This window comes from Perca fluviatilis, chromosome 14, assembly GCF_010015445.1.
Source record: "Perca fluviatilis chromosome 14, GENO_Pfluv_1.0, whole genome shotgun sequence".
Classification (NCBI taxonomy): Eukaryota; Metazoa; Chordata; class Actinopteri; order Perciformes; family Percidae; genus Perca; species Perca fluviatilis.
In genome coordinates, this window is record NC_053125.1 from 15831621 (window position 1) to 15856373 (window position 24753).

Genomic DNA, 24753 nt, shown 5'->3' on the forward strand with positions numbered 1-24753 from the left:
ATGAAATGGAGATTTTTATAGGCCCGGGTAAAGTTTGTGAATCAGATTCTGGGAACTTATTGCTGTAAAAATAACCAATCCTAGTCTAAGGTATCAGCCCACATATACTGTATGTACCATCAAAAAATAGACAACAAACTGGTAGGAAATGCTAGTCATTGCGTTTTTGTGTGTAGTTTTTGCATACAAATTAACAATGAATCGCCTGTTATATCAATAAAAAAGAATCAGTTTTAGTCTTCATTTCTACTCAAATTATGCACCAGGATGTTGTTTTGTAATAAAAATGGGTGACGCAGAGTCGGAGGCATGCTCTGAGAGCCCATTGGAACAGGCCGGCCCATTTCTGTCCGCAAGAGAATGTCCTGTTCTTTGGGTGTTTGTTTTGGCTGATGTCAGCCCCTGCCAAGCGTCTTCATCTTTCCTTTATCCTTCCTTTTATCATCCACACACCCTTTCAGACTTTCCAAATTTTCCTCTACTCTCTTTTACACATGATTCTTTTTAGGCAGTTAATTTGTAGAGAACAGACTGATGCAGGAATGTTAAGTCAGCTAGTATTTGAGTTTTGCAGGAGATCTACGTTTTGTTAAGGTTCTTTCAGCCTCTTCCTGGAACTATCTGGGTGCTAAATTAATTGCTCTTGATCCTACCTCGCGTTGCAATCGGCTTAGTGCTAATCTGGGGTTCTCACAGTGCAGCCAAGTCTCGTCCAGGCAATGCTGCTGCACTGAGCTGTCCACTGCTCTCTTCTCCCAAGGTTTTGACCTCTGGCACTGTCTCTGGTGCTCCCCTTTTGCCATACAACATATTTTTTCACTATAATTCTCCTCTCATTCACTGAGCTTTTTTTCTCTCATTGTGAATCAACTTGGCCTACCAAGTCCACCCTTGTAGTCACATGATTGCTTTTCCTCCCTCCTTTATTGTCTGAACCTACCACTTGCGCTCAAACCTTCATATTTTCCCTGACTCCCTCTTCAACTCTCTCATCTTCCCTCCCTTGCTGCATTTCTTTCACCCCTCTCTCTTGCACACTAAGCCTCAGAGTTGGCCACATGCTGCCTGCTGTGGCTCTGTCCTGGTCGTACCACTCGCCCTGCCTCTTTTCCTCTTTTCTCACTTTTTTGTGTTTAGTTTCTCTGCTGTACTGCTGTTTTGTTTCCCCTGGCATGCTGCCATTGCCTCTGACCATCTGCCTCACTTTCTATTCCCCCTTTTACGTTTTTTCCTTTTTCTTTTCTTCTGATGTCAGCGAAATGATTAGTGATATTTTATTTGTGATCACAGGATAAGTATACCTCATGTTGCGCCATGGCTCAAAACCCTTAGTATCTTTCTTTTTCTTTCTCATTGCAAGACATTCTCAGCCCCCCGTTTTTCTGGGAGGTTCTGATTGAAGTGTCTGCGTGCTATTTAAAGAGGCGTGCAGAAAAGCAGAGTTGTTTACAGTGTCCTCAAAATACAGGCTGTCTAGAAACAGGAAGTACCATCGCCCCGAAGCGCAGCAGCACACAGCGTCAGCCAACATGCAGCCACTTCCTCCTCATGGCTGAACAGAGGCTCCAGCAAAACAACCCTCACGCTTATCAGAGAATTATGCACCCCTCCCCTCCGCTGCCCGTCCTCCTGAATGGCGCACATACACAGCAGGCTTTTCACCCCTCCACCATGTCCTATCTCGCTTTCTCCCATTCTCTTATGCCAACGCCCCCCCCCCCTCCCTCCGACTGTCTCTCTTTGCCAGTACAGCATGCCTGAGTAGCTGCCTGGAGATGAAGGAGCTAATTAATTTGATTTAGCCGTCCTCTCTCTCTGGCAGTGGAAAAACCACCCCCCCCCCTCCACACCATATCAGGCACCCCTCCCAGATGATTTTCCACCTATCCTTTCCAGTCTCCTTTCGTAACGTCCACACTCCGAACCCTCTCTTCCTCTTTCTCCTTTGCTTTTTTCTTTCCTGTTATACAACCATATTTTGCCAGCGGTTTATTGCGTATCAAACTGATTTTAAATTGCTTGCCAACTGTAACTCTTGTGTGGCCTACACCCTATCTAATTTCTTTTTTTTTTTTTTTTTTTTTGCATTGTATCTCTTGTGTGGAACCAGGGACAGTTTGTGTGACTCAGCAGTGTTTCTCCGCTCACACAAACTTGCTATAGCTCAATGCGTCTGAAGCCGGCCTGTCAGGCTACGCACAATGAAACCCCACGTCTGTCATCTGATACTTTGATGGATCCGCCCATTGAGTTATATTAGAAAAGTCCAGCACAACTATATAACAGTCTGACATCACTTGTCAGCATAACTCTATGAATCCTTCCGGTGCTTTAATCCTGTACAGTATATAGACATACTCTCATCTTTGCAGCATGCAGGTTGTGTACATCTGCTTAGGATAGTCTCCCTGGGATTTGTGTGTTTTAGTCCTGCAGTGTTGAACTCGCTAACTCCTCTACTGAAACTTTAAAAAGCTGAAAACGCCTGAACATTTTGTAGCTGTTAACACTCAGCTGCTGAAGAAATGCAGTGTTTGTTAAGCTGCAGCGCTTTATGTGAAAGGTCACAGAGGAATGATTTTTCTCTTCTATTTTCATGCGATCACAGGAAAATAAGTTCTTGAAGTTGACATAATGGACCTATTTTCTTGAGGTCACAAAATATTTTTTGTGATACCAGCCATTTTTGTTATTATGTGACAGTGGTTCACAACCTTTTTGACTTGTGAACCCTTAAATTGAAGCAGTGTCTATTTGCGTCACCGGTTGCATAAGTCTACTCGTCGTTGTAACTAGTTCAACAACAGAGTCAATTCTTTCCTTGTTTTATTTGAATACTTTTTTTTAGAGTAGAATTATCTAGCAATTCAAAAGAGCAAAGATTGAGATAATTCTATGACTAAATATAACTTTATTTAAAAAAAAAAGAGTAGAAATATGATTTTACTGCATTCCAATCCTTTACATCATCTCACAGGCGCAGAACTCTAATATTTATTATTATTTATTACACTTTAATGGCCTGGTTGAAATCCTCTTCATCACTCGGGCCAAGTTGAAGCCCGGTTGCCTCAAAATCTCTTATAACATTTTATTAGTTGGGTTTTCTACACTCCTTTGTGCGTCGGGAAAAGATTTACTGGGAAGAAAAAGCTGGGATTTTCTCAGAAAAAATATATATGGATATGCAATTTTGCAAGTTTGACATATATCTGGCACATTACAATACACAATAGAGTAACACAGCAATGCACCCCGGCACTCAAGATAACAACATAGAAAAGCATGTCATCCGCCAGTTAAAGGCTGCATACTAAATTAATAGATTTTCTTCACGACTCACCTGGAATAGATGAAAAAATATTGTTAGGTTTTGTTTAAATCTATAGTGCGTAGTTTCTGTCTCCCCCCATTGAGGAATTCTAAGTAATGACAACAACACTGTCGGCGCGTCCACATGATACAAGCCTTCCGTGATCGCGCCCCCACCCTTCCTCCACGCAGTTGCTAGTAGCCAAAGAGGACACGGAGGGTTAAAAAAACATGATGGATTCTTCAGAAGAGGTAATTATCTTCACTTGAGCTTCTGCGCGGGAAAGTCACCGGACGACACAATCTTCTGAACACAGCCAACCTGAGAAATTACTGAGAGAGATGTGTGGAGCTGATCTTAATTAGCTTTGTAGCAACTCATTTGGTAATGGCTTGAATGTAACGGACGTTCAATAATATCAAAAAGCTTTAACATACATTTTGATAGACAAGTGGTTACACAATATGAATTTTACATTGCTCAACAGATATAGATTAGGGGGTATCACTTTTATTTTTGCTGGTCTTGTGAAAACAACGTCTCCGCACTAAGACGTGAAAGAAGTGAAAAATCCCTGCAGAGGAGGTGCATTACTAAAAATTACTAAAATGTGAACTGCAGGGTACTTCAGCCCCTAAAGAATTTCATTATAACTTTGACATTTAACCTTTTTTTGTGGGTGGGCATTCACTTGTGTATACATCCTACATTTTGATTAATATTTATTTACAACTTAGAATTTTGAGGAAGAGTGATTTGCTTGAAAACATGTCTTCATGTGGGAGCCGTTTGTGTATTTTCTGTTCCATACTGTTGAAACTACTGCCCTGACATTTGTTTTTGTAAACAGCAGAGAAGTTAGCTCAGAACATGTTCCAGCACGCTAATTTTTTTCCTGTTTTCAAGGGAGGTTTCATCAAGTTACCCACTGTACCGCCACTGCGTCTGTGAGACAATGCTGACTGTACCGCCAATGCGTCTTTGAGACAATGCTGAGGGCTTAAACACCCTTTCAGCTGTGTGCGCATGCGACTACAAATGTAAACATTTGTCATGCTTATCTGAACTTGTACTTGCAGAAAATGCATGTGCTGTGGTTTCACTCTACCTCACATTTCTGTGTTCAGGCTACACACAGAAAGAATCGCTGCGTCGGCCTTGTGCAGCCACTGCTTCCTCTTTAAGAAACCACTGACATTTGAACTCCTCGAGCATTGTTTGACTTCCCACTTTGATCTACGTCCAAGTCAGCTGGAGAGCAGGTTAGTCATTCCTTCTTTGAGATCATTGAGGATGTTTACTAACCCTTGAGCATTCCTCCGGATGTATTCACACACATGTATCGGTAGTAAGCCTGGATTGAAGAAGAAACCAGTATTGCACACAATCGACTCATGCGCTGTTACTGGTCATGTAACTGTTGTCTTTATATTGTATCTTTTCTGAGCTAACAATGTACAAAATTAAAACCGAGCTAAAGATTTGATACTTGATATGCACCCAAAACAAAGGTTCAGTTGCACTAAAACCAAAGCAACCAGGGGGACAGAGGGGGACGGAGAACGTGAAGACGACTGACTCAGCTTTTTCAGTGGGGTCTTCATTGTAAGCAAACTAAAAAGCTAAAATCAGAATCAGATATATTGCCAAGTACGTTTTCACTTGGAGGAATTTGCCTGGGTGTTTGATGCAACATAGTAAGAGGAAATAAACTATAAAGCAAAGTACTACAACAGACAAGATCATAAATATAGAACAGAATATTATAATTAAAAAATACGTAAAAGACACTGTGACAAATATGCACAATAAACTGTTTTAGAATAAGAAAATAAGGATTGTATGGTTTTGTGTAGGATGTGCAAAAATGTTGCAAAGGGAATGTGCAAAAGTTCAGAATATATAATACAGTATATGTGCAATGGTCAGGTATATAGTCCAAAATGCATTGTGTTTCCCTTTAAAGCGGCACTTTTTTTTTTAATGATAACAATAGTTAAAATGACTACGTGTAATGTGAAAGGGGTTGGTTACAGTAATGAATTTACAGATAATTATAACCAGACCCTATAAAGCTCTTCACTTTTGACGCTTGAGACTAAAAGGAGAGTGAATATTGGACAGTTGGACATCTAACACAACAGGAAATTTGTTGCTACCGTCTGTACAAAGCCTCACAAAAATACATAGATACATAATTGCATTATACACTACAACATGACCACATGAGAGACATCAGATACATCCCCACACATACCTACACACAAAGCACCTACACACACACACACATACAACAGTTATCGATGTGTTCTGTTTGGTGATAATATGGCAGAGAGACCAAAGCTCCTGTCATAGCGTGCCCGTTCCCAAGCCAGGGATCTGTATCTACGGCCAGACGGAAGCAGTGTGAAGAATGGGTTGAGGGGGTGCCTGGGGTCATGTGCTATGATGTTAGCTCTGCGTGTGATGGCTTTGCTGCTGAGCTCTGAGAAGTTGCGGGTTGGGAGGCCAATAGTTTTGGAGGCATTGTGTATGATGTGTATGAGTTTGTTCCTGTTGGAGGCAACTCAAAAGGTGGTGATATGTCAGTGTCATGGTCACGGCTTGTTTCTACTGCCCCACTGGGGCCAACAAAAAATCATTGTTGCAAGTTAAAGGCCTAACAAACATGTTGAATGAATATGCTACCCCATAAAACATTTGCAAAAGATGAAATGTTAAATGCTCCTTCATATTAACGTTGTCAACTGTTACTGCCCTTCACAGTCGGCAGAGATGTGTTTGACTTTACCCCTATAGTGTGTACATATGTGTCCTCATGCACATGCTGGTAGACCAGGACAAAAAAAAACCTATACAAGGACACACTTCAAGACCTTGCTCCAACAGCGCTGCTAGTGAGCACTCCACAGGGTGCCTTTAAGTGCACCATTTATGTGTGTGATTTATATGATAATTTTGCTAGTTGTCTTTCTGTTTTATTTCATTTTTTTTTATTATAGTCAATTGTGCTGTTGAAAATAATATTAATAATTGGACCACATCTTATATATATATATTTAGAATATAAAATAATACATTTTTAGTCTTATAAAGAAATGTATGCACGCCAGATTGTTGATAAACCCTGCATAAAGGCCCTAGACCGGACTTAATGCTAATCATGAGACTAATGGTAATATATTGAAAGTCTTGGTGAGCTAATGGTTTAAATTTTCCACCAAGATGGCTTCCTTAGATCTTCCATCTTTGTATATTTGATTCAGATGTATGTGTCGCTTGGTAGCACAGAATGAAAAGCTATGATCACGTTTGGCCAAACATCCATGAATAGGGACGTCTGGACAACAGGGGTACCTCTGAATACAGAGTTTGTAGCTGGCTGCAGCCACGGGACAATGCCAGCGCACATGTGCGGGCCGAATGGTTGCACTCCTGGAACAAACACACACACACACACACACACACACACACACACACACACACATACACACACACACTATTATCTTTGCCAACGGGCAATTTGCTTCACAAACACAGCATTCCTTTCTTTTGCTTTACACACAGACAAATTGTTACTTCTAGTTTTAATTTTACTGTCCTATCCTGAAGCTACTCACAACTGCTGTCATGTGTCCCATCCACACACATCCTGTATGCTTTGAAAGCGTGCAGGAGTGCATAAGAGAGGACGGGGGGGAGGGGGGGGGAGAAAAAAAAAAGTTCATCCAACTCCAACAGCCAGAGAGGTCACAGGAACAACACCCAATCCCAGAGCGGTTCCCATGGAGACAAGTGTGGCAGCGTACAATGAGGGTAGGAGAGAGTGATGAAAAAGAGGGAGAGAGGGAAAGGGCAGGGAAGAGTAGGAGGAGGGTGGGTTGTTGGCGTTAAGGTTCAGTTGGTGGGTACTGGGGGGAGGGGGGGGGGGGTAGCAGCTCCACTCAAAAGGACAGTGGGAAGTATAATAGTGTTGAAGCATAACAGTGCTAGAACATTCTTCCACCCCTCCTCTCATTTTTCTAGCCTCTTGTTCCAGCTGGTAGAATACCTCCTGATCTAAGGCCGCCGAGTGGCTCATGGCTCATGGCCGACGGAGGGAGAACAGAGATATGTGGAATTTCCACTGACCATGACGTGCGAGTGAGAGAGCAACCAGTACTAAGAGAGTTGTTGTTGTGAGGGCATTTTGCATGGATACGGATTAATCAAAAGGGATGTCCAGCTGCAGGACATTTTGCAGTGGATTTGTGCAGTGGCGGCTTTGTTTTGGTGAGGGTAGGGCGTTAGTTGTGCTCGACCTAAAAGCAGTTAATTGACATGGCCGGCATTGTCACTGATATCACCTGAACCCCCTTTTATCTGAGGGCATGGACAATCGAAGAGTGTCTCTTCCCCAGTTTCTGTCCTTGTCTGTCCACCTTTAACCCCCTTTTCTCTTTCAAAGAGCCACTACACTGATTTTACATGTGAAGATTGGTTTACTCGTCATGGGGAGTACTATTCAGCCTGTGAAAAGTACAGTTGTGTGATGTCTGGAGGGAGTTTTCTAAAGTCTGAGGAAAATAAGACTGTGTTCTGGCTGCCATTTTAATGGCAAAGTGGCAAAAGGCTTAGGCAAAACTAGGGCTGGGCAATATATCAATATTATATTGATATCGTGATATGAGACTAGATATCGTCTTAGATTTTGGATATCGTAATATCGTGATATGACATAAGTGTTGTCTTTTCCTGGTTTTAAAGGCTGCATTACAGTAAAGTGATGTACTTTTTTGAACTTACCAGACTGTTCTAGCTGTTCTATTATTTGCCTTTTCCCCACTTAGACATTATGTCCACATTACTGATGATTATGTATTTAACATCTAAGTGTGAAGATATTTTGTGAAACTGGAATATCGCCGCAATATCGATATTGAGGTATTTGGTCAAGAATATCGTGATATCTGATTTTCTCCCTATCGCAACGTAATTTGGACAGATGCAGGCATTTGCCAGGCAGGGAGAGTCTAGTAAAAGATGCTATCAAGTTGCATTTTGGGAAATGTAGGATCCAGAGTTTTTGGAGCTTGACCCATACTTGAGACTTTAAATCAGGATATATCTGCCTGTGCTGCATGGATTTTGACCATTATTTTTTTTATCTGTCTCTTGTAAGTCCCTAAACTTTATCAACGTTCAGTGCTAAATCGCTGGAGTACCACTTTAATGCCTCCATTTTCTCTCAATTTCACTTGTTTCACAGAGTGCTCCCATCTGCCATTTGACTAGTGCCAGTTTGTCCTCTCGCTGTCTTACTTTCTCTCTGTCTCTCTCGCCCACTCTCTTCTCACTCCCTGTCTGTGTCTGTCCGTCCGTCCTTGTGCCCAGGTTTTTTGAGTTGGCGTGGTTCCTGTTTGTTTTCAGCCATTTTGGGGACTTGCAGTGCTCGTAACAAACTGCTTAAATGGCGTCCTCTTGCTTGCTCTCCCTCTCTGTCTCCCTCTGCCTCTCCCTCCCTCTCCCTATCGCTGGGCTTTGTGTATATAAAGTAGTGTGTGTGTGTGTGTGTGTGTGTGTGTGTGTGTGTGTGTGTGTGTGTGTGTGTGTGTGTGTGTGTGTGTGCATGAGTGTGTGTGGAGAGAGGGAACAACACTTCCAAATAAAAAGAAGATTGGATTCAGTGGGGGGCAGAGGGGGGAGATTCACTTGCTGGAAAAAAAAGAGCAAAAACACTAGGAATCGTGTGTCAGAGGCAAAATGTGGAGTTAGAGAGGAGAGAGAGCTAGAAAGGGGGAGTGAGTGAGAGAGAGCGAGCAAGTTTGAGTGTGAGAATCGCTCCTGCCCTCTGTCTTCACACACTGCTGCCTATGTGTGTGTGTGTGTGTGTGTGTGTGTGTGTGTGTGCGCCGCCTCTCCCTGCGCTCTCTCTCCCTCTCTCTCCCTCTCTCTCACACACACACTCAGACGTGCGCATACACAGACCAAGGGGGAGAGAGAGAGAGGGAGAGAGGGAGAGTGAGGGGAGAGAACACATCGCAGCAGAGATGCAGCAGGAGGTTTTCCGAGGTACGTTCTCTTGTATGCTTGCCTTCCTGAGAGACAGCCAGAGAGAATAAGAGGAAGAGAGGCTGAATTCTGTTGTTTTCCTGCTTGTTTTTCTGCTTCACTCTGCTGCTGTGGTGGCGGTTGCTCCGCGCTTGAAGAGGAGGAAAAGGTTTTTATTTGACAGTGCGTGTGTTGGGCTGTGCATATGTATGCAGTGTGTGTTGGTGGACACGTATTTATGTATGTGTGTGCCTGTGCTGGGTCTGTCTCTGTGTGTGTGTGTGTGTGTGTGCGTGTGTGTGTGTGTGTGCGTGTGTGTGTGTGTGTGCGCGCCAGTAACAGGCCTTGTCTCCCTCATCCTCCCCTCTGTTGCTGGCGCACCACGCAGTTCTTTTTCAAGAGCGATGACTCGTTTTGAGATTGTGATGAAACTTTTAATTTATCGAAGCCTCTTGCGTCTCTGTGATTGACTGCAGACAGGGGGGCGGTCAGCACACGTCAGTACAGATATGAGCTTTGTTGTTGGGGTCTTAACATGGTGGGCCAGTCTCCCTATCCTGCTCATCAAGTTACTACCAACATCAGGGGAAGTGTTTTGTGGGGAAAACTTGCATGTAGGCGATGGTAAACACCGCTAGTTCCACCGACTGTTTCTGTCTCTTTTGGCAGCACAGTTTGTCCTCCATTTTACCAACCTGTTGTTTAGCTGGAGGTTGTCTCTCGTGGAGCAGCAGAGGGCATATTGATGTCACCAACCCGTTGTTGTTGAAGCCTTACTTTTTCCCCAAAACAACATAGCATCTGCTGCCAACTACTCCACATTCCTGGTTTCCATGGATGCCAAGCCAAGCCCCTGTGCTCAATGTATGGAATATATGATCCACACTGCCACAGGGGTAGGGGTCATAGGTCAGGCATTATGAAGTGTAGTTTCTCGCTGCTCTGTGGTGTCACACAGATGATGTTGTCATAAAGGTGGCAGCCTTTTGGTCATTTGTTTTTCAGCCAGACATCAAATAAATCATGTCTGCTATATTTGTCTATGGGCTTTTTGCTGCCCTGGGTACAAAAGTGCTAACGTGCAAGTCTTGCAAATTGCAAGACCGAGTTGGTTGGCTTTGTTTGATTATGCCGTTTTTTGAAATGCCACAAACATAAAGGATGTGGACGCATTCAGGAAACTGGTGCAACGCTTCATCTTCTCTAGCCTGCCATAGTTTTACTTGCAGTTTATGGTAACATGCCGCTCTAGCTCAGCCTTGCTAATACCTAAATGTTACTTGGTTGTTTGAGACTGAGGACTCCAAAGGGGCTTTCACACCCCCTTCAACAGGGACTGCGTGTGAAATTGAAAATGATTTTGGGAAAATTACTTCAAAAAGGTCACTGGTGATGGATACTGCTCTCCAGGGGTACTTTTTTTGGCCTTACTATTTCCGAATATGTCTCAGGATTCTGTTGCAGCGAGCATAATTATGGGAATTACGTGCTGGGCTGAGAGCTAACAGAGTGTGGAGAGTATGGCGTTTTAGACATGGGCAGGTTCGCTGGTGCATGGAGCGGCATGCGAAAACACCATACGACAGTTTACACGTGGGGAGGGGGAGAAGAGGGGGCATGCAGTCAGTCATGCTGAGGGGGAACTGAAAGACAAGGAAACCATGAAATGTGAACATAGGCGAGACGTGTTTGAAGTTACCCCTACCTCCCCCGCTCCCACCACCACAAGCACCACTACCACCTCCGCTCAACCACTCCCCAACCCATACCAACTTCCATTTCCCATACCTCCTCCCTCCCTCTATCCCATCTGGCTGGCTCCACCACGCTCTCTTGGCCGGGGGGTTGTGGAGAGTTCAGTAGCTGTTCTTGCTAACGATGCCCCCCTACCCACCCACACACACCCTCATGTGCACACATACACCCTCCTCTTCACAGCCCAACTGCTGCTCTGATAGTTGGGCCCCTCTGGCTGCCCCTCACTGGGGAGAAAGCCCAACCAACACCTTCCTCTTCCCACATGCTCCTCGCCGCTGGCTTACCGGCAAAAACATCGGCTGGAACATCGAGGCCCCCCACATTCTGCCTTGCAGACACGACCCTTAACCCCACACACACACACACACACACACACACACACACACACACACACACACAATGACGGCACATCATTGCTAAAGATATAGTTAAAGGACAATTCTGGTTATTACAATTTGGTTCTTATTTTTATAGTTCTGGCCATCAAGTATATTAATAAAAATAACATAGCACTCAGTAAACTAATTGCTTAGATCTGTGAATGCAGTGACATTGCTAAGAAAGAAGTGCAAAGAGGAAATATGCAAATTACAGGCCAACTTCCTGGTTCAGCTTTGACCGGCAGTACTTTAGGCACCAGTGTACTCCATCAGGTTACTGTAGCTTTGTAAGCACACAGGTTTCATGTGCAGTAACAGATTATTACCAACATTTCTGGTGTGCTCTCTGTCAGTTTCACATCAAAATACAGTGGTTTAGATCATCTCTAAACCTTTAGCTCATTTACAACCTGTCACCTGACCACCCGTTTTCCTTGTCCCATCCAATTATGCCTTTGTGACGTTGTTGTGTTCCCAAATCTCAGCAACTACTTTGGTTAGCACAATGATGGCCAAAAACTAAAATGGCACTTAGAGAGTGCAGAACTCCGCCAAGGCAAATAATACATTCACACGCTCCTCAGATATTCCCATTTCCTGAGTTGGGAATTTGTTCTTCCGACTTCGGTGTGTTCATGAGCTTTAAATTTGTGGAAAAAACATGGACGCTACAAAGAAGATGTGTTGTATTTTATTGCTCAGAGCATTTAAACAATATGTTGATAGCTGTTTATAGTATTTGTGTGACAAGGAAGCGTGAGGAAACGGATCATGAACCATTAAATATAATCCAGAACAAATTTTTCGGATCATTTCAACACCACATGAATGCAGCACAAAGGCCCTATCTCACAAAGTTAACAAAAGTGAAAAATTATTTATACTGTATATCGGCCTTGTGATTCGGAAACGCTCCAAAATTGAATGGGTTCTTCCTTGGCCCATGCTACACGCTTCCATTGAGTTTCATGAAATTCGGGCTAGTAGTTTTTTCATAACCCTGCTGACAGACCGAACCAGACCAAAGTTGTAATCAACCAGATTTGTCCTTTAATGATGGGAGTACAGGGAAACCAAAGATAACTTGATCGTTTCAGCTGTACTCTATTAAAGGACATTTTAATGACGCTTCGGTGCAAATGTTAGCTGTTTACATCCGCATTGAAATGTGAAAGTAAATTAAGTGGCACTAAAACAGTATTAAAAATGTAATTTGCTATGATCAGATTTTTAATCCTCAATTATAAGTAGTGTTAAGCTTAAAACCGTTTATTTGAGAGCCAAATTAAGTTTTAGTTTGAACTGCATAAAACACAATACTTCTGGTCAGATTTTTTAGGAATTTCCTTTGAGATGGAAGATGGCAAAAAAAGAAAAGAAAAACAAGCATGGTTATTGAATCCTAACAGTTATTTGTCTGTCAGCACAAGTACCAGTTTCAATGTGGAATAAACAGATTGCTCAACGGCTGGTTCAAGGCCTTGAGCTGGCAGGCCAGCCAAACTCCTATGCCGTCCTGCCTTATGTTATGCAAGGCCACTTTAGCAGATATGTTCCTAGTGACTGATTGAACATTTAAACTCAGTGGTTTCAAAACAAATGGTTTCGTAGGTCATATTTTTCAGATGCTAATGACAAAGTATCTCAGAGTCAAATAGTAAAACGTATGCTGTTTTGAATTGGTCCCAAAATTCAAGCAGACAATACTTTAGGATTATTGAGCCAAACAGCACTTTTCATTTCCCCAAAGTTAATTGGTTTCAAAAGTTAAACTGCGCTAAGAGAGGGAGACTAACCTGCAAGTATTTTCTTTTTTCTTTTTTTTATGATCAATTGTATTTGCTTTTTTTATGATCAGTTGTATTTGCTTTTTTCTGATGATTTAAAATTAAAAGAACAAAGTTTGCATAATAAAAAGCCAACAATGTTTACTTCACATTTGTCATTTGATATGGAATATAAATTAAATCAATGCAAGTAGGCCTCCGTTCCCTCTGCCTGTCAGTAGGAGCCTTTGTCGCTATAGGAAAGCCATTGCGTTTGGTATAATGTGTTTTATGTTTATGTGAGTCTAGTTAGTAATTTGTCCTTTACCAGCTGAGAATCTGCTCGTGCTATGAGGTTTTGTAGTGCCACAAGCGTAAATAGACAAACACTTCATAGGCTGACCAACATGTTTGCGCAGAACATCCTGTTGCAGAGAGGTGTGGGAAAAGCGTTGCTGTTTATTTTGAATTCGCCTTAGGGTCCTTGCCAAATTCATGGTCACATTTGTCTGTGTGCTTTTTTGTGAGTTGTACATAAGGATGTATGTGTGTTTATGTGTGTATCCACTCATCTGCACAAATATTAAAAAGTGTTTTTCTGCATGTCCCATGCGCTTTTGTACACATTTCTGTGCGTACGAGTGGATCCGGTACATTTAAAGCGCGTTAAAAAAGCTGCATGTCACAGTCAGATGGCGTGTCGTGCAGACTCTGCTTGTGCAGCGGCTGTGTGCGTCACAGGGAGATAAAGAAAAGAGCGAGGGGGCGTCATACGCATTTTCCTGTCCGCGGCGCAAGCATCAGATGAGATGGTGACATTTTTAGCCTTAGCACTGTCTCTCAGTGTGTCCGCCCACTTGTAGCAGACTGGCGCTTGCCATAAGGGATTTCCTGCACAACATCAAAGCTCGGCAAATGTGAGTGACAATGAAGGCCTGTTTCAATACAATATGTGACAGGCCTGGTGAGACAAGATTGTGCATCCTTGTTTTTAGACATACATCTTGAATAGGCATGAACTGGTTTGTTGTGCCTGTACAAGAAAAGGCCACTGCTTGCACTAAGTACGTCATTAATAGACACTTCTTTTTTCCTTTTGTTGACTATACTTCTATAGTCTCCGATCCATGTTGCACTCAGATTGATCTTTTGGTTTTGAATGTCATTTACAAGTGTGCCCATCCATGTCCAACTACTTTGTTTATGCCTGTCTGTCTTGCCTGTGGGCATGTATGAGTGTATGTAAAGTGCTGTGTACACATGCATAATTGTTTGCGTGAGTGCATGTTCGTGGTATATGTTTGTATGTGCTGCTTGCTTTTGTGTGTGTGAGTGTTTGCCTGGGCTCCTGTCTGTCTGACAGTGCAGTGTGTCTGACTGTTCCTGTTTCAAACCCCCCCCTCCCTCCTCTTCCCCTCTCCTTCTCTCTGTCTCTTGCTCTCTCACTAACCCTCAGTCTCTTTCTCTCGCTCCCTTTTTCTATCACCCTTTCACTCTCCTTCATCCTCACCCTCTCTCTCTCCCTCCTCTTCCCTCTGCAATAACAGTGCTGACCTAGTTTCTGCCTGTTCAGGGCTGCCTGTGGAATTTTACAGCGGCCTGCCTTCCTAGCTGCTTTGCTGCTTTAAAACGCAGGCAGAAAAGCATGACTGGGGAATTTTCTTATCGTTGCATCATTATGGCCTTATACAGTCTCCGTTCTTCTTTCCAATCTGCAGACCTAAATAAATGGACCCATTTTAAATAAGTAATAACAGCAAATTGCCTATCACGCGAGAATCTGCAGCTATCTTATGTATGGAGAATTTCGAGCCAGACGGCATCCACCACCATGGCAGTCGAATTAGAATGGAAATGAGAATAGCCCGTTGCTCATCTTCTACAGCTTAGCTGACATTGTACCGGATGCAGAGGGCGGAAAACACCCCTTCTCTGTCCACATGCATGCAATCTCCCTGCCTTCTCCTCTTCCCCTTTTTCCTTCCCTCCCGCCTTTGCCTTCACAAATAAATGGTTAGAGTCATGCCCGACAAACACTAGCCACTGCCAGGAATGGCTAACAAGGCTCATGCTCAAATAGCAAGAGTGGGACTATTTTTACGTGCGTTTGGGCCATGGATCTAAGTCAACATTCTATTCTGAGGGAATCTTGATTAAATCTGAACGCCTTCCAATTAGGCATAGAGAATGTTGTGTCACAGCCGAAAGAGATGGATCTCTGGAATGCCTTTCTGAAGGCTTGGTTGTGGCACGTTGAAATCTAAACCAGCACTGCCGCAGATTCATTCCTTCCCCCTACCCTCTCCCTCCTTTCACTCACCATTCCTGGCTAAGTTGTTGGAGTTCAGCATTGCTGGGGCATTTAGTTTTCTTTTCCGTTTTTAAAAAGTGTTCCACGGGCATCATGACTGCTACTGCAAAAGCTTTGGATGTAATGGTTATTCTTTGCTTTATGTCAATGTAATTTTACGCCTGGTACATTTATCCTAGGATGTTTATAATGCTAATACATATTTTCTGATTTCTCTTTCAGATTTCGGGGGCTGGTCATGGTGTCCGGTGAGAAGGTGTGGGACCCCCTCCACGCGGGCCTTATTCAGTCACATCTGAGTGAACAACACCTGGCTCCCCTCTGCAACATCACACACAGTGCAATTAAGGACGCCACGTGCCACCAGAGTCAACGGTTGTCACCTTTGTCTTCCCCGCCACTGTCATTAGTGGCTGTGAAAACCCTTCACCCAGATCAGGCCTCCTCACCGCTACACCTGCCTGTTCATTTCTGCGGCTCGTGCAAGATCGAAGGGCTACACAAACCAGTCCGCTGTCTTGGAGTGGCCTCTCAGCCTGAAGAAGAGGAGGAGGAAGGGGAAGCTGAGCAGTTGGAGATGAAGGCAAAAAGGCATGGAGGCCGGGGAGAGGCCATGATGGAGGACAGGCTGGAGGACATGGCTGATGGACCTAAAAATGCAAAAATCACCCTAAGCTTCCCGCTTAGTGCCGCCCCCCTCCCAGCCTCCCTGACATCTCCAAACCACTGTCGTAGCTCCTCCTCATCCTCCCCTTCCCCTCACCGACGTTGGCCATCCTCCAAGAGCTCAGACGAGGGGTCGCTGTGGAAACTGGATGCTACCATGGACGTAAAGCACAGATCTTTTAAGCCCCCGAGGCACGACAGCTCTCCGTCCTCTTCACCTTCCTCCTCCTCATCTCCCATGACTGTTCATGCACTTAGTAGGAAGGATATAAAATCTCCCCCTCCTCTGAAGTGCTCCAAACTCAATCCAGAGACTCAGTTTCACAGGTCGCCCCCAAGATCCTCCAGCGGGTCTTCAGGTGGCTGTTATGGTGGCGATGGATGGGAGGAGAGGCACAGGGTGACCAACGGTACTGCCTCACCCTCTCAAACTGCCCAGATTCTCTTCAGTCTGGGCACCTCAGCCTATCAGAGAGGTGGGGATGCAGAGAGGAGAGAGAAAATAACAGGAAGACCAGCTGGGAAAGTGGGAAACCCTCATGGACCAAGTCTTCACCCACCCACCCCCCCTCCCCTCTCTTCCCACCCACCTCTTACACTTTTTTTTCTTTTTACCCCCACCTCCTCCTCCCCCTCTGAGGGTCTTACCGCACCCCCTCACTCATCCTCATATCCCCCTACCGACAGCCTGAAGCCTGAGCTGATTTGTGGGGTGTGCCATCGGCTTTTCAGTTCAGCCTCCTCCCTGACCGTCCACATGCGGCTGCATCGTGGCAGCCGCGCCCTCAGTTGCCGCTATTGTGGCAAAGTCTTCATCCACAGCAAGAGACTGCAATCCCATGAGGCCTCCTGCAGGGTGCCAGGCCTACCATCCAACAGCCTGGGCCCTCCTTCTCTCACTGTGCAGCCAAAAGAGGAGCCACTGGAGGAGGGTGAGGTGAGAGTGGAGGGGGGAGTGATTGTGGGACAATCAGACATGAGTAAGGTGCGGCCAGGGAAGAAAGCACGGAGCCTCCTGGCACGTATCCAAGGTGATGATGCAGCAGCCGCAGAGCTGCTGGCAGGTGATGAGCACCATTTTGTGAAGGTGGTAGATGGCAATGTCATTTACTTCTGCTCTGTGTGTGAACGTTCCTACATGACCCTATCCAGCCTGAAACGTCACTCTAATGTACACTCATGGCGCCGCAAATACCCATGCCATTTCTGCGACAAGGTCTTTGCGCTGGCTGAGTACCGCACAAAGCATGAGGTGTGGCACACAGGAGAGCGGCGCTACCAGTGCATCTTCTGCTGGGATGCCTTCGCCACCTACTACAATCTCAAAACACACCAGAAGACCATTCATGGGATTAATCCCAGCCTCATCTCCAGTGAAAAGACAGCTAATGGGGGTTATAAGCAGAAAGCTAACGCCCTCAAGCTCTATCGCCTTCTCCCCATGCGCTCCCAGAAGAGACCCTACAAGACTTACAGTGACAGTTTGCAGAATGGCCTGCTACTGCCACCAACTGATTCGCCTTCCCTCTCCCTACCTGGCCTGGGCTGTACTCTGGGCCCTGAGGACCTACAAAGCCTCATCAGTGGGGCCCATCCTCAGAGTGTAAAGCCTGACCCAGATGACTTCCCTGATGGCTTCCCTGTTTCTGCATCTGCTGAGCACGGGGACCTCTCCGCACTAACACCCCTCCCCCAAGCAGACGTGCCCCAAGTCAGAAAACAAGAGAGTGAGGCCCTAGAGTTAGAGCAGGGGAGAGCCAGTGGCAGCTTCAAAGTGTCTAGTAGTAGCAAAACCAAAACTCCCAGGACTGGTAGAAGCACAGAAACAAGCATGCCTTCTGTGATAACATATGGCCATACAAAGCCCTCTGTCATAGTTCATGGAACAGCAGTGTCATCCTCCGTCATTGTGCATAGCAACCAGGTCACCTCTGGAAGTGAAAAAAGCCCAATGAGCAGCCCATCCCCTGAAACCAGCAACAGTCAGACTTCACACAAGGACAGTCCCAGGCCAATCAAAAAGCAAAGGGATAGTGCAGATAACCATAGAAAAAGGTCAAGAGACAGTTCAGATACCACAGAGCAGGGCTCAAGAGGTAGACAGGGTGCAGAGACAGGCAGATTATTTCACAAATCACGCAAATCCCACAGCAAGAGTGACATCCCTAACTCAAAGCAGCTGTCAGCATCTGTAGGGTCACAGGTCAAAGAGGCAGGGCCCCTGTGCCAGATTACTGTACGTATTGGTGAGGAAGCCATAGTAAAGCGCAGCATCTCTGAGACAGACCTTAGGAGAGACAAGAGCCTTTCTCCACCTAAAACCAAACGAAGTGACACATCATCTGTGCGGGAAGCCAAGGAAACACGCCACTCCCACTCCCACCACCATCACCATAAACACCGCCTCCACCGCAGAGTCAGCCTGGAAGAAGAGGGTGAAAAGGAAGGAGGAGATTGTGAGGATGAGTTCAAGAAAAAGAGCTCCAAACCCCTAGATGAAGTGAGGGAGTACTACTTCCGTCGGGAGGTGCGTGACCAGGATAGTGACCATGACACAGAGGATAATTTATGGCGGCCTTACTACTCCTACAAGCCTAAGAGAAAGGCCCAAGCACATCTGCAGAGGGTCAAGAGCTGGCAGAGGAAACTGAAGTTCAAGCGCTCCATCCGGTTGAAGAGGAGGACAGAGAGGCTCAAGAACCATGTGAATAAAGAAACAGAGAAATCACAGGATGAGGAAGAGGATGAGAAGATCGAGGAAGCCGAAAAACTGTCAAAAACAGACAGAGATACCAGAGACAAGGGAGAGGGGAAAAATAAAGATTATGTCTCTGTCCCTTTAGAGGAGAAAAACAAAGACGCAGAAGAGCAAGTTAAGGAGGCCCATCATGAGGTTTCCACTCCTCCTCTGCACTCTCCAAAGCCTCCTCTGTCTACCTCAGTGCCTCCTATGGGAATAAAGAGGCGGCCTTGGACTAATGGGAATGCAGCAGAGTGTGGTACATGTGGCCGCTGGTTCTCAAGCCCCAGGAAGCGAGACAAACACGAGCTGAGCCATCTGCTGGAGTTTGTATGCCTCTTCTGCAGAGCAACTTTCCCTTCAAGGGATAAGTTGGAAGACCACCAGAGAGCCCAGCATCCCAAGCCTACTGAGGCATCCTGTGTACCCCCAAAAGTGGCACATGGCGAACAAGTTGAAGGGGTGGGGATTAAATCTGTGCCAGAGATGGCAAAGTATGATGAAGAAAAAGGGGGACAATCAGGCTTAGTAGGGAGAAATTCTAGTCCAAGTCGCCTAAGCAGAAGAGCATTATCACGACACACCTGTCCACAGTGTCATAAGGTGTGCAAGACATCTTCAGCACTAACTCGCCATATCCGACGCCATGAGTTAAGCAGTTCCCCGGAGAGAGAAAAGGAAGATAAAGACTCAGAGCCAAAAACAACAGAGACAGTTGTTAACACTGTTAGTAGAGACCTAGAGACTGAAAAAGACCAGGCTCCCAGTGCGCTCTCTGTTTCAGTTATCAGCTATTCAACACCCGACCCACCCAGCAGTGGTGACTGTTTGGCATCACAGCAGCATGAGGACCATCTCAGTGAACTGACAGATGAACATCAGATGTCAGAATCCAGTTACAAACCTGAACTGACAGAGCTCACACAAACAGCTCTAGAGAGAGAGCCCTGCCCCAAAATTGCAGACCCTCCATTAGAAAGCCTAGTTAACCTTACACCCACTAAATTCACGCCTGCTGCACCCACTACTCTCCAGAGTGTGCTAGTTATGAATGGACCTGAATGTCTGGACTACCGCACCCCCAGCAAAAAGAACCTAGACAGCCAGATCCACAGAATACCCAGCCCCGTGCACATCTTGGCATCCACCAACACCTCTCCAAATGTGCCCATGATGTCACAGACCAGAATAACCACTGCTGCTCCTCCTGTTTCCATGACAACAGTTCTCCGCTCTGAGGGGGGATTCATGAAACGGGATGGGGTCATTATGGACAGAGAGAGGCAGGGTGGGAGTGGTATATTTCTACATGCACATTATGAGGAACCACCTCGGGTCCAAGATCTCAGAGTTCAATCTATGTCCAGGAGTCCCTCTCCCAACGAAGCACAAGACCTGACCATGTCCTCCATTCTAGCTAGAGAGAGGGAGATAGAGAGGCAAAGAGAGAAAGAGAGGGAGTTGGAGAGACAGAGAGAAAGGGACAGGGACAAAGAAACGGTGAAAGAGAGAGAAAAAGAGGTAGAGAGGGCCCATCAAATGAGTAGAGTTGCACACGCCCCACAGGACCAGATTTCTCTGTTGGTCCCTAAAGAGGAGCCCTTGAGCCCTGTGCCGTCCCCCCAGCATATCCCCACTCAAACCACTATGAATGGATCCTGCTCACATAGGCACACTCCCAAGTCCCCCTGCCGCCCCCCCTCAACTATTGGTCTTCTAGCTCAAGCCAACCGCCAGGTCCACTCTAGTTCACAAGGACCCGACAGGCTCCCACTGCCCACTGGAGCAGCTGGTGGTGGTGACCGCCCCTCTGCCCACGCTCTGCTTCTCCCCCGAGCCCCCCAACCACCTGAGCCGGAGCACCACGATACGGTTTCTTCCAGAGATTCCCAGCAGGGGGACGCCACTCCAGTGGGCTACCATGCCCAGAATTATCCCCTACCCCTTATTGTGCCGGACAGCTATCACTCTGGTAAGAAGCAGGAGGAAAACCTGCTCATGTCCACCTATCCTGCTGGAGCTCTTCCTTTTGGCCCACTGGGAAAAATGATGGTCCCTCATGGCGGGGACCTGGCTAAGCTGCCATTTTATCCAGATCCTTACCATCTTCTCTATGGGCCCCAGCTGCTGGCCTACCCCTATAACCTGGCGGCTCTTCCTGTGGCTCTGAATATGATGGCACCTGGGGGGGACAAGGTGGAGCCTCTGCCTTTCCTCCCTGCCATCTTCAACTACGCAGCCACTGCTGGGCCCTACATGGGCGCAGCCCCTCACCCCCTTGTGGCAAATCCCAGCCTCTACAGCAGCAGCAGCGGCAGCAGCAGCAAGAAGCAACGAGACAGCAGCAGCAGCAAACCGTAGGACACAGAAGCACTATAAGGAATATATTTCAATGGGGAAGGCCTGGCCTGTTTATGACGGAGGAGCGGGAGGGATGCGTGCTCACTGGGTCACTGAGTACACTCGCACAGTACCCCTGCCTCTCTTTTATTCAGTAGAGATCAGAGCTAGGCATTACATCAGGAGTAGGTTGAAGGAAGGAGAAGGAGCAAAGAAACGGGGAGAGGGGCTGATATTATAGTGACGTATTATTACTCCCCTCTCTTTACTCTTGCGCACCTTTCTCTGTCTCTGCTGGCTTGCTGTAGTGTGTCATAGTTCTAGAGCTTGATTAATCTTCCTCTCTGACTCATTATATTATCTATAAGAATAAGAACTGCTAACAGGATGTGTGTTGTGTCAAAAATTTGTTCAGTCCGCTTCCCTTTATAGTCACCTTATAACGAGGATAGGCTTGTGTGGGCAAGGGTAACGGATGAGACAGAAGAGTCCTTACTCAACGCAGTTAAAGGTGGAGCGTTCAAATCGAAACTTGCATATGTTTGTATGAGAGAATGCAGGAATATCCTGTCATGAAATTGTCCATGAAAGTTATATATGAGTGTATGTAGGGATTTGTGCATGCAGAGGTGGGCTTAAGCAGGTATTACTGCATGTGTGTGTGTGTGTGTGTGTGTGTGTGTGTGTGTGTGTGTGTGTGTGTGTGTGTGTGTGTGTGTGTGTGTGTGTGTGTGTGTGTGTGTGTGTGTGTGTGTGTGTGTGTGTTTCTGTGAAAGTGATGGAGTATGTGCGTGAATGGCTAGATCATTCCGTGTCAGACTCGCACAGCATTCCTACTCTAGTTGGAATAGCTGCTGTAGGTCAATATGTAGAAGTGCATTTAGAAGTGATTCCTCATATCCAAATCATTAAGTAGTCAATGCTATGGCTGGATGCGAGTCTATGATAATGACAGATCATCTGAGCTTCTAATGTCTCAAACTAACCTGGCGACTTTGTGGCCAGATGGCACTGTAGGATCTGTATAGCATTCACTATAGTTTATACCTTATGTGCACAAAATAGAAAAGTAGTGGTCACTTAAAGGGGACACTTGTAGCTGCTTTGGATATGTAGCTGGCCACTGGGTAAGAATTAAAGGCTGGTAGACCATTGCACTTCCGTTTTTCATCTCATTTCCTTCACATATAAAATGAAAAGAATAAAACCAGTCAGCCTTCATCTTGCGTAGTTTTTTTCTCTTTGATTGGAAGAGGAAAAGGCTCCATTTCCTAAGCCAGGAAGAAGAAAGTGACAGCAAGGAAGGAAAAAGAAAAATGGATTCAGGGTTTTGAGTTATTTCTGGATAGGAAAAGAAATACATTAGCACAAAACTGTTGGACTCTGAGTCAGAAAGCCCCACAGAAATGACTTTGGCGACAAAAGAAAATGTCCTGCTCCCCAACTGAGGGGGGATTGGAAATAGCCTGAACTATATACCCTCCTGCCCTGTGTCATTTACTAAGAGGTAGGAAAAGGCTGAGCTTAGCAGCCAAAGTGGTGGCCGAAACTCCCCAGGTGCCCTCCTGGGGCCTTTTTGTTACGTGTAATGTTATCTCTATATGTTTGTTTTGTTAAACTATGTTGTTGTTTCTGTTGTTTAGCCCTCTTACCAGATGGAAATGGCTTCAGTGAAAAGGGGGAGTAAACTTAAAAATATGAATGTAAATTTAGTCATGAGGTTAATGAAGTACAGCTGCATTAATGGTAGAGTTGGTTTCAGTTCCTTTTTATTTCTGTTTTGACACAAATAACCTGTTTAAGAACCGTATAACGTCTGGTATGCATATATACAGTAGTCCTAGGATCATGTCAGTAAACTTGGGTTCTGTATCCACAAAGCATGAGCAACACTTGCTTCCTAACCGTTTATATCCTCAGCAAACTGGCATTGTGCGCACAGCTTTTGTTTCTGTTTCCTTTGATATTTTCATCTTCCATATCTCTGTTAATATTTTTTGTCTTCATTATGAACAATTCCACAAAACTAGCTGCCACATTTACATCTCACAGTCACTATTTAGGAGCTGTTTAATTCTCCCTTTTTAAAGCATACACTCGCACACTGCAACTCCTCTGAATGAAGTACATATGTTTGTCTGTGTATGTGTGTGTGTTTGTCTGTCTGTCTGTCTGTCTGTGTGCGCGTGCGTGCGTGTGATGGTACTGGGACACCCTAACCCTTCAGGCAGGAGTGTTGAAACACATCGTGACCAACTGCAGGGGTGCACAAGCATCCCCTTGGGTGTGGTTACAAGCCTTTTGCGTGTAGGCGTACGTGTTTTGCGTACAAGAGTGACTGCGCGAATATGAATACCAAAATAAATCTGCCTGAGCAGCATATCCCTTGGCAGTATATGAGCCACCTGTTATTTTTTTGTTCTTTGACACTTTTCTGTGGGTTAGTTTCAGTGTAAAAAAGCCTTGCTGTCTCCAATACACTATCTCAAGCCATTCCTGTAGATGGACATGTTTGTGTTTTTGGACCATTTCTTATGCCATAGTTTGCCATCATGGTTATCATACAGACCAAAAGCATGCAAATCAACGTATTGTAGTGACTGGACTGGAATCTGGTGGTAATATAAAACTATTTACTGTATGTTTTAGTTTAAATGAATGTGCCTCTGCTTTGATATTTAAATAATTATCTTTAGTAAGATGTGGATCTGCCAGATTTCAACTGTAAAGGTGCCTTGTTATGGCATAAGAAATTTGAATAGTAAATGAACGTTTTCTTGAGAGATGACAGTATGATTTGGAGATAGATGTCATGGCTTTGTTTGCTATGAAGCTGTTCATAGATGTAGGGGTGTGGCTAAACTGTTTTGGTATCGTGTACATGTCTAGGATAATACTGTGCCATATAGAGCCCACAAAATATGTTAATGTTATTTTTAAAAGATGTTTTAATGTTGCCTGATGACTTTGTCTTTAGATTTGATACAAAGGCTTGTAGCCACAGCTCTCCCAAAGCCTGTAGTCTCCTTTTCCGACATTCTTCCTGTTCTCTCTCTCCCCTTGTTTCCGTCTCCCTTTCTTTCTCTTTGCTGCAATCAAACAAAATAAAGTATTAACCTGATGACCCAATGAAATCAACTCTAGTCTGGACTCATGCTTTTGTTTTCGTATACATTATGTCTCTATTAAGCTTTACAAGTTGATCTAGAGTCCTTAATATGAACCATGTGCTTAAAGTTGGCGGATGCCTTTTTTTCACATTGTTTGATCCTCCCTGCAAATTCTCCAGTGAAATGTGCATTTAACATTTAGTGCATTGGTGAAAACGGAACAAGTTGTGGTCATCCTTTCCACTTCTTTTAAGCACATGGTCTCTTGGTTGATACTTTAATCACTGTGAATTTAATACATTCTCTGTTAACCACTGGTGAATATTTTTTGGTATCTTT

At 45.0% G+C, this 24753-nt stretch overlaps 1 protein-coding gene across 1 annotated transcript; it reads left to right on the forward strand.

Annotated features, from left to right (window-relative positions):
• Positions 1-4324: 4324 nt before the first annotated feature.
• zbtb4 (zinc finger and BTB domain containing 4) lies at positions 4325-24442 on the forward strand. Its single transcript, XM_039821845.1, has 3 exons — positions 4325-4353; positions 4441-4575; positions 15781-24442. Exons 1-3 carry the CDS (start codon positions 4340-4342, stop codon positions 21323-21325), a joined length of 5694 nt encoding a protein of 1897 aa, XP_039677779.1. The 5' UTR covers positions 4325-4339; the 3' UTR covers positions 21326-24442.
• The last annotated feature ends 311 nt before the right edge of the window (positions 24443-24753 follow it).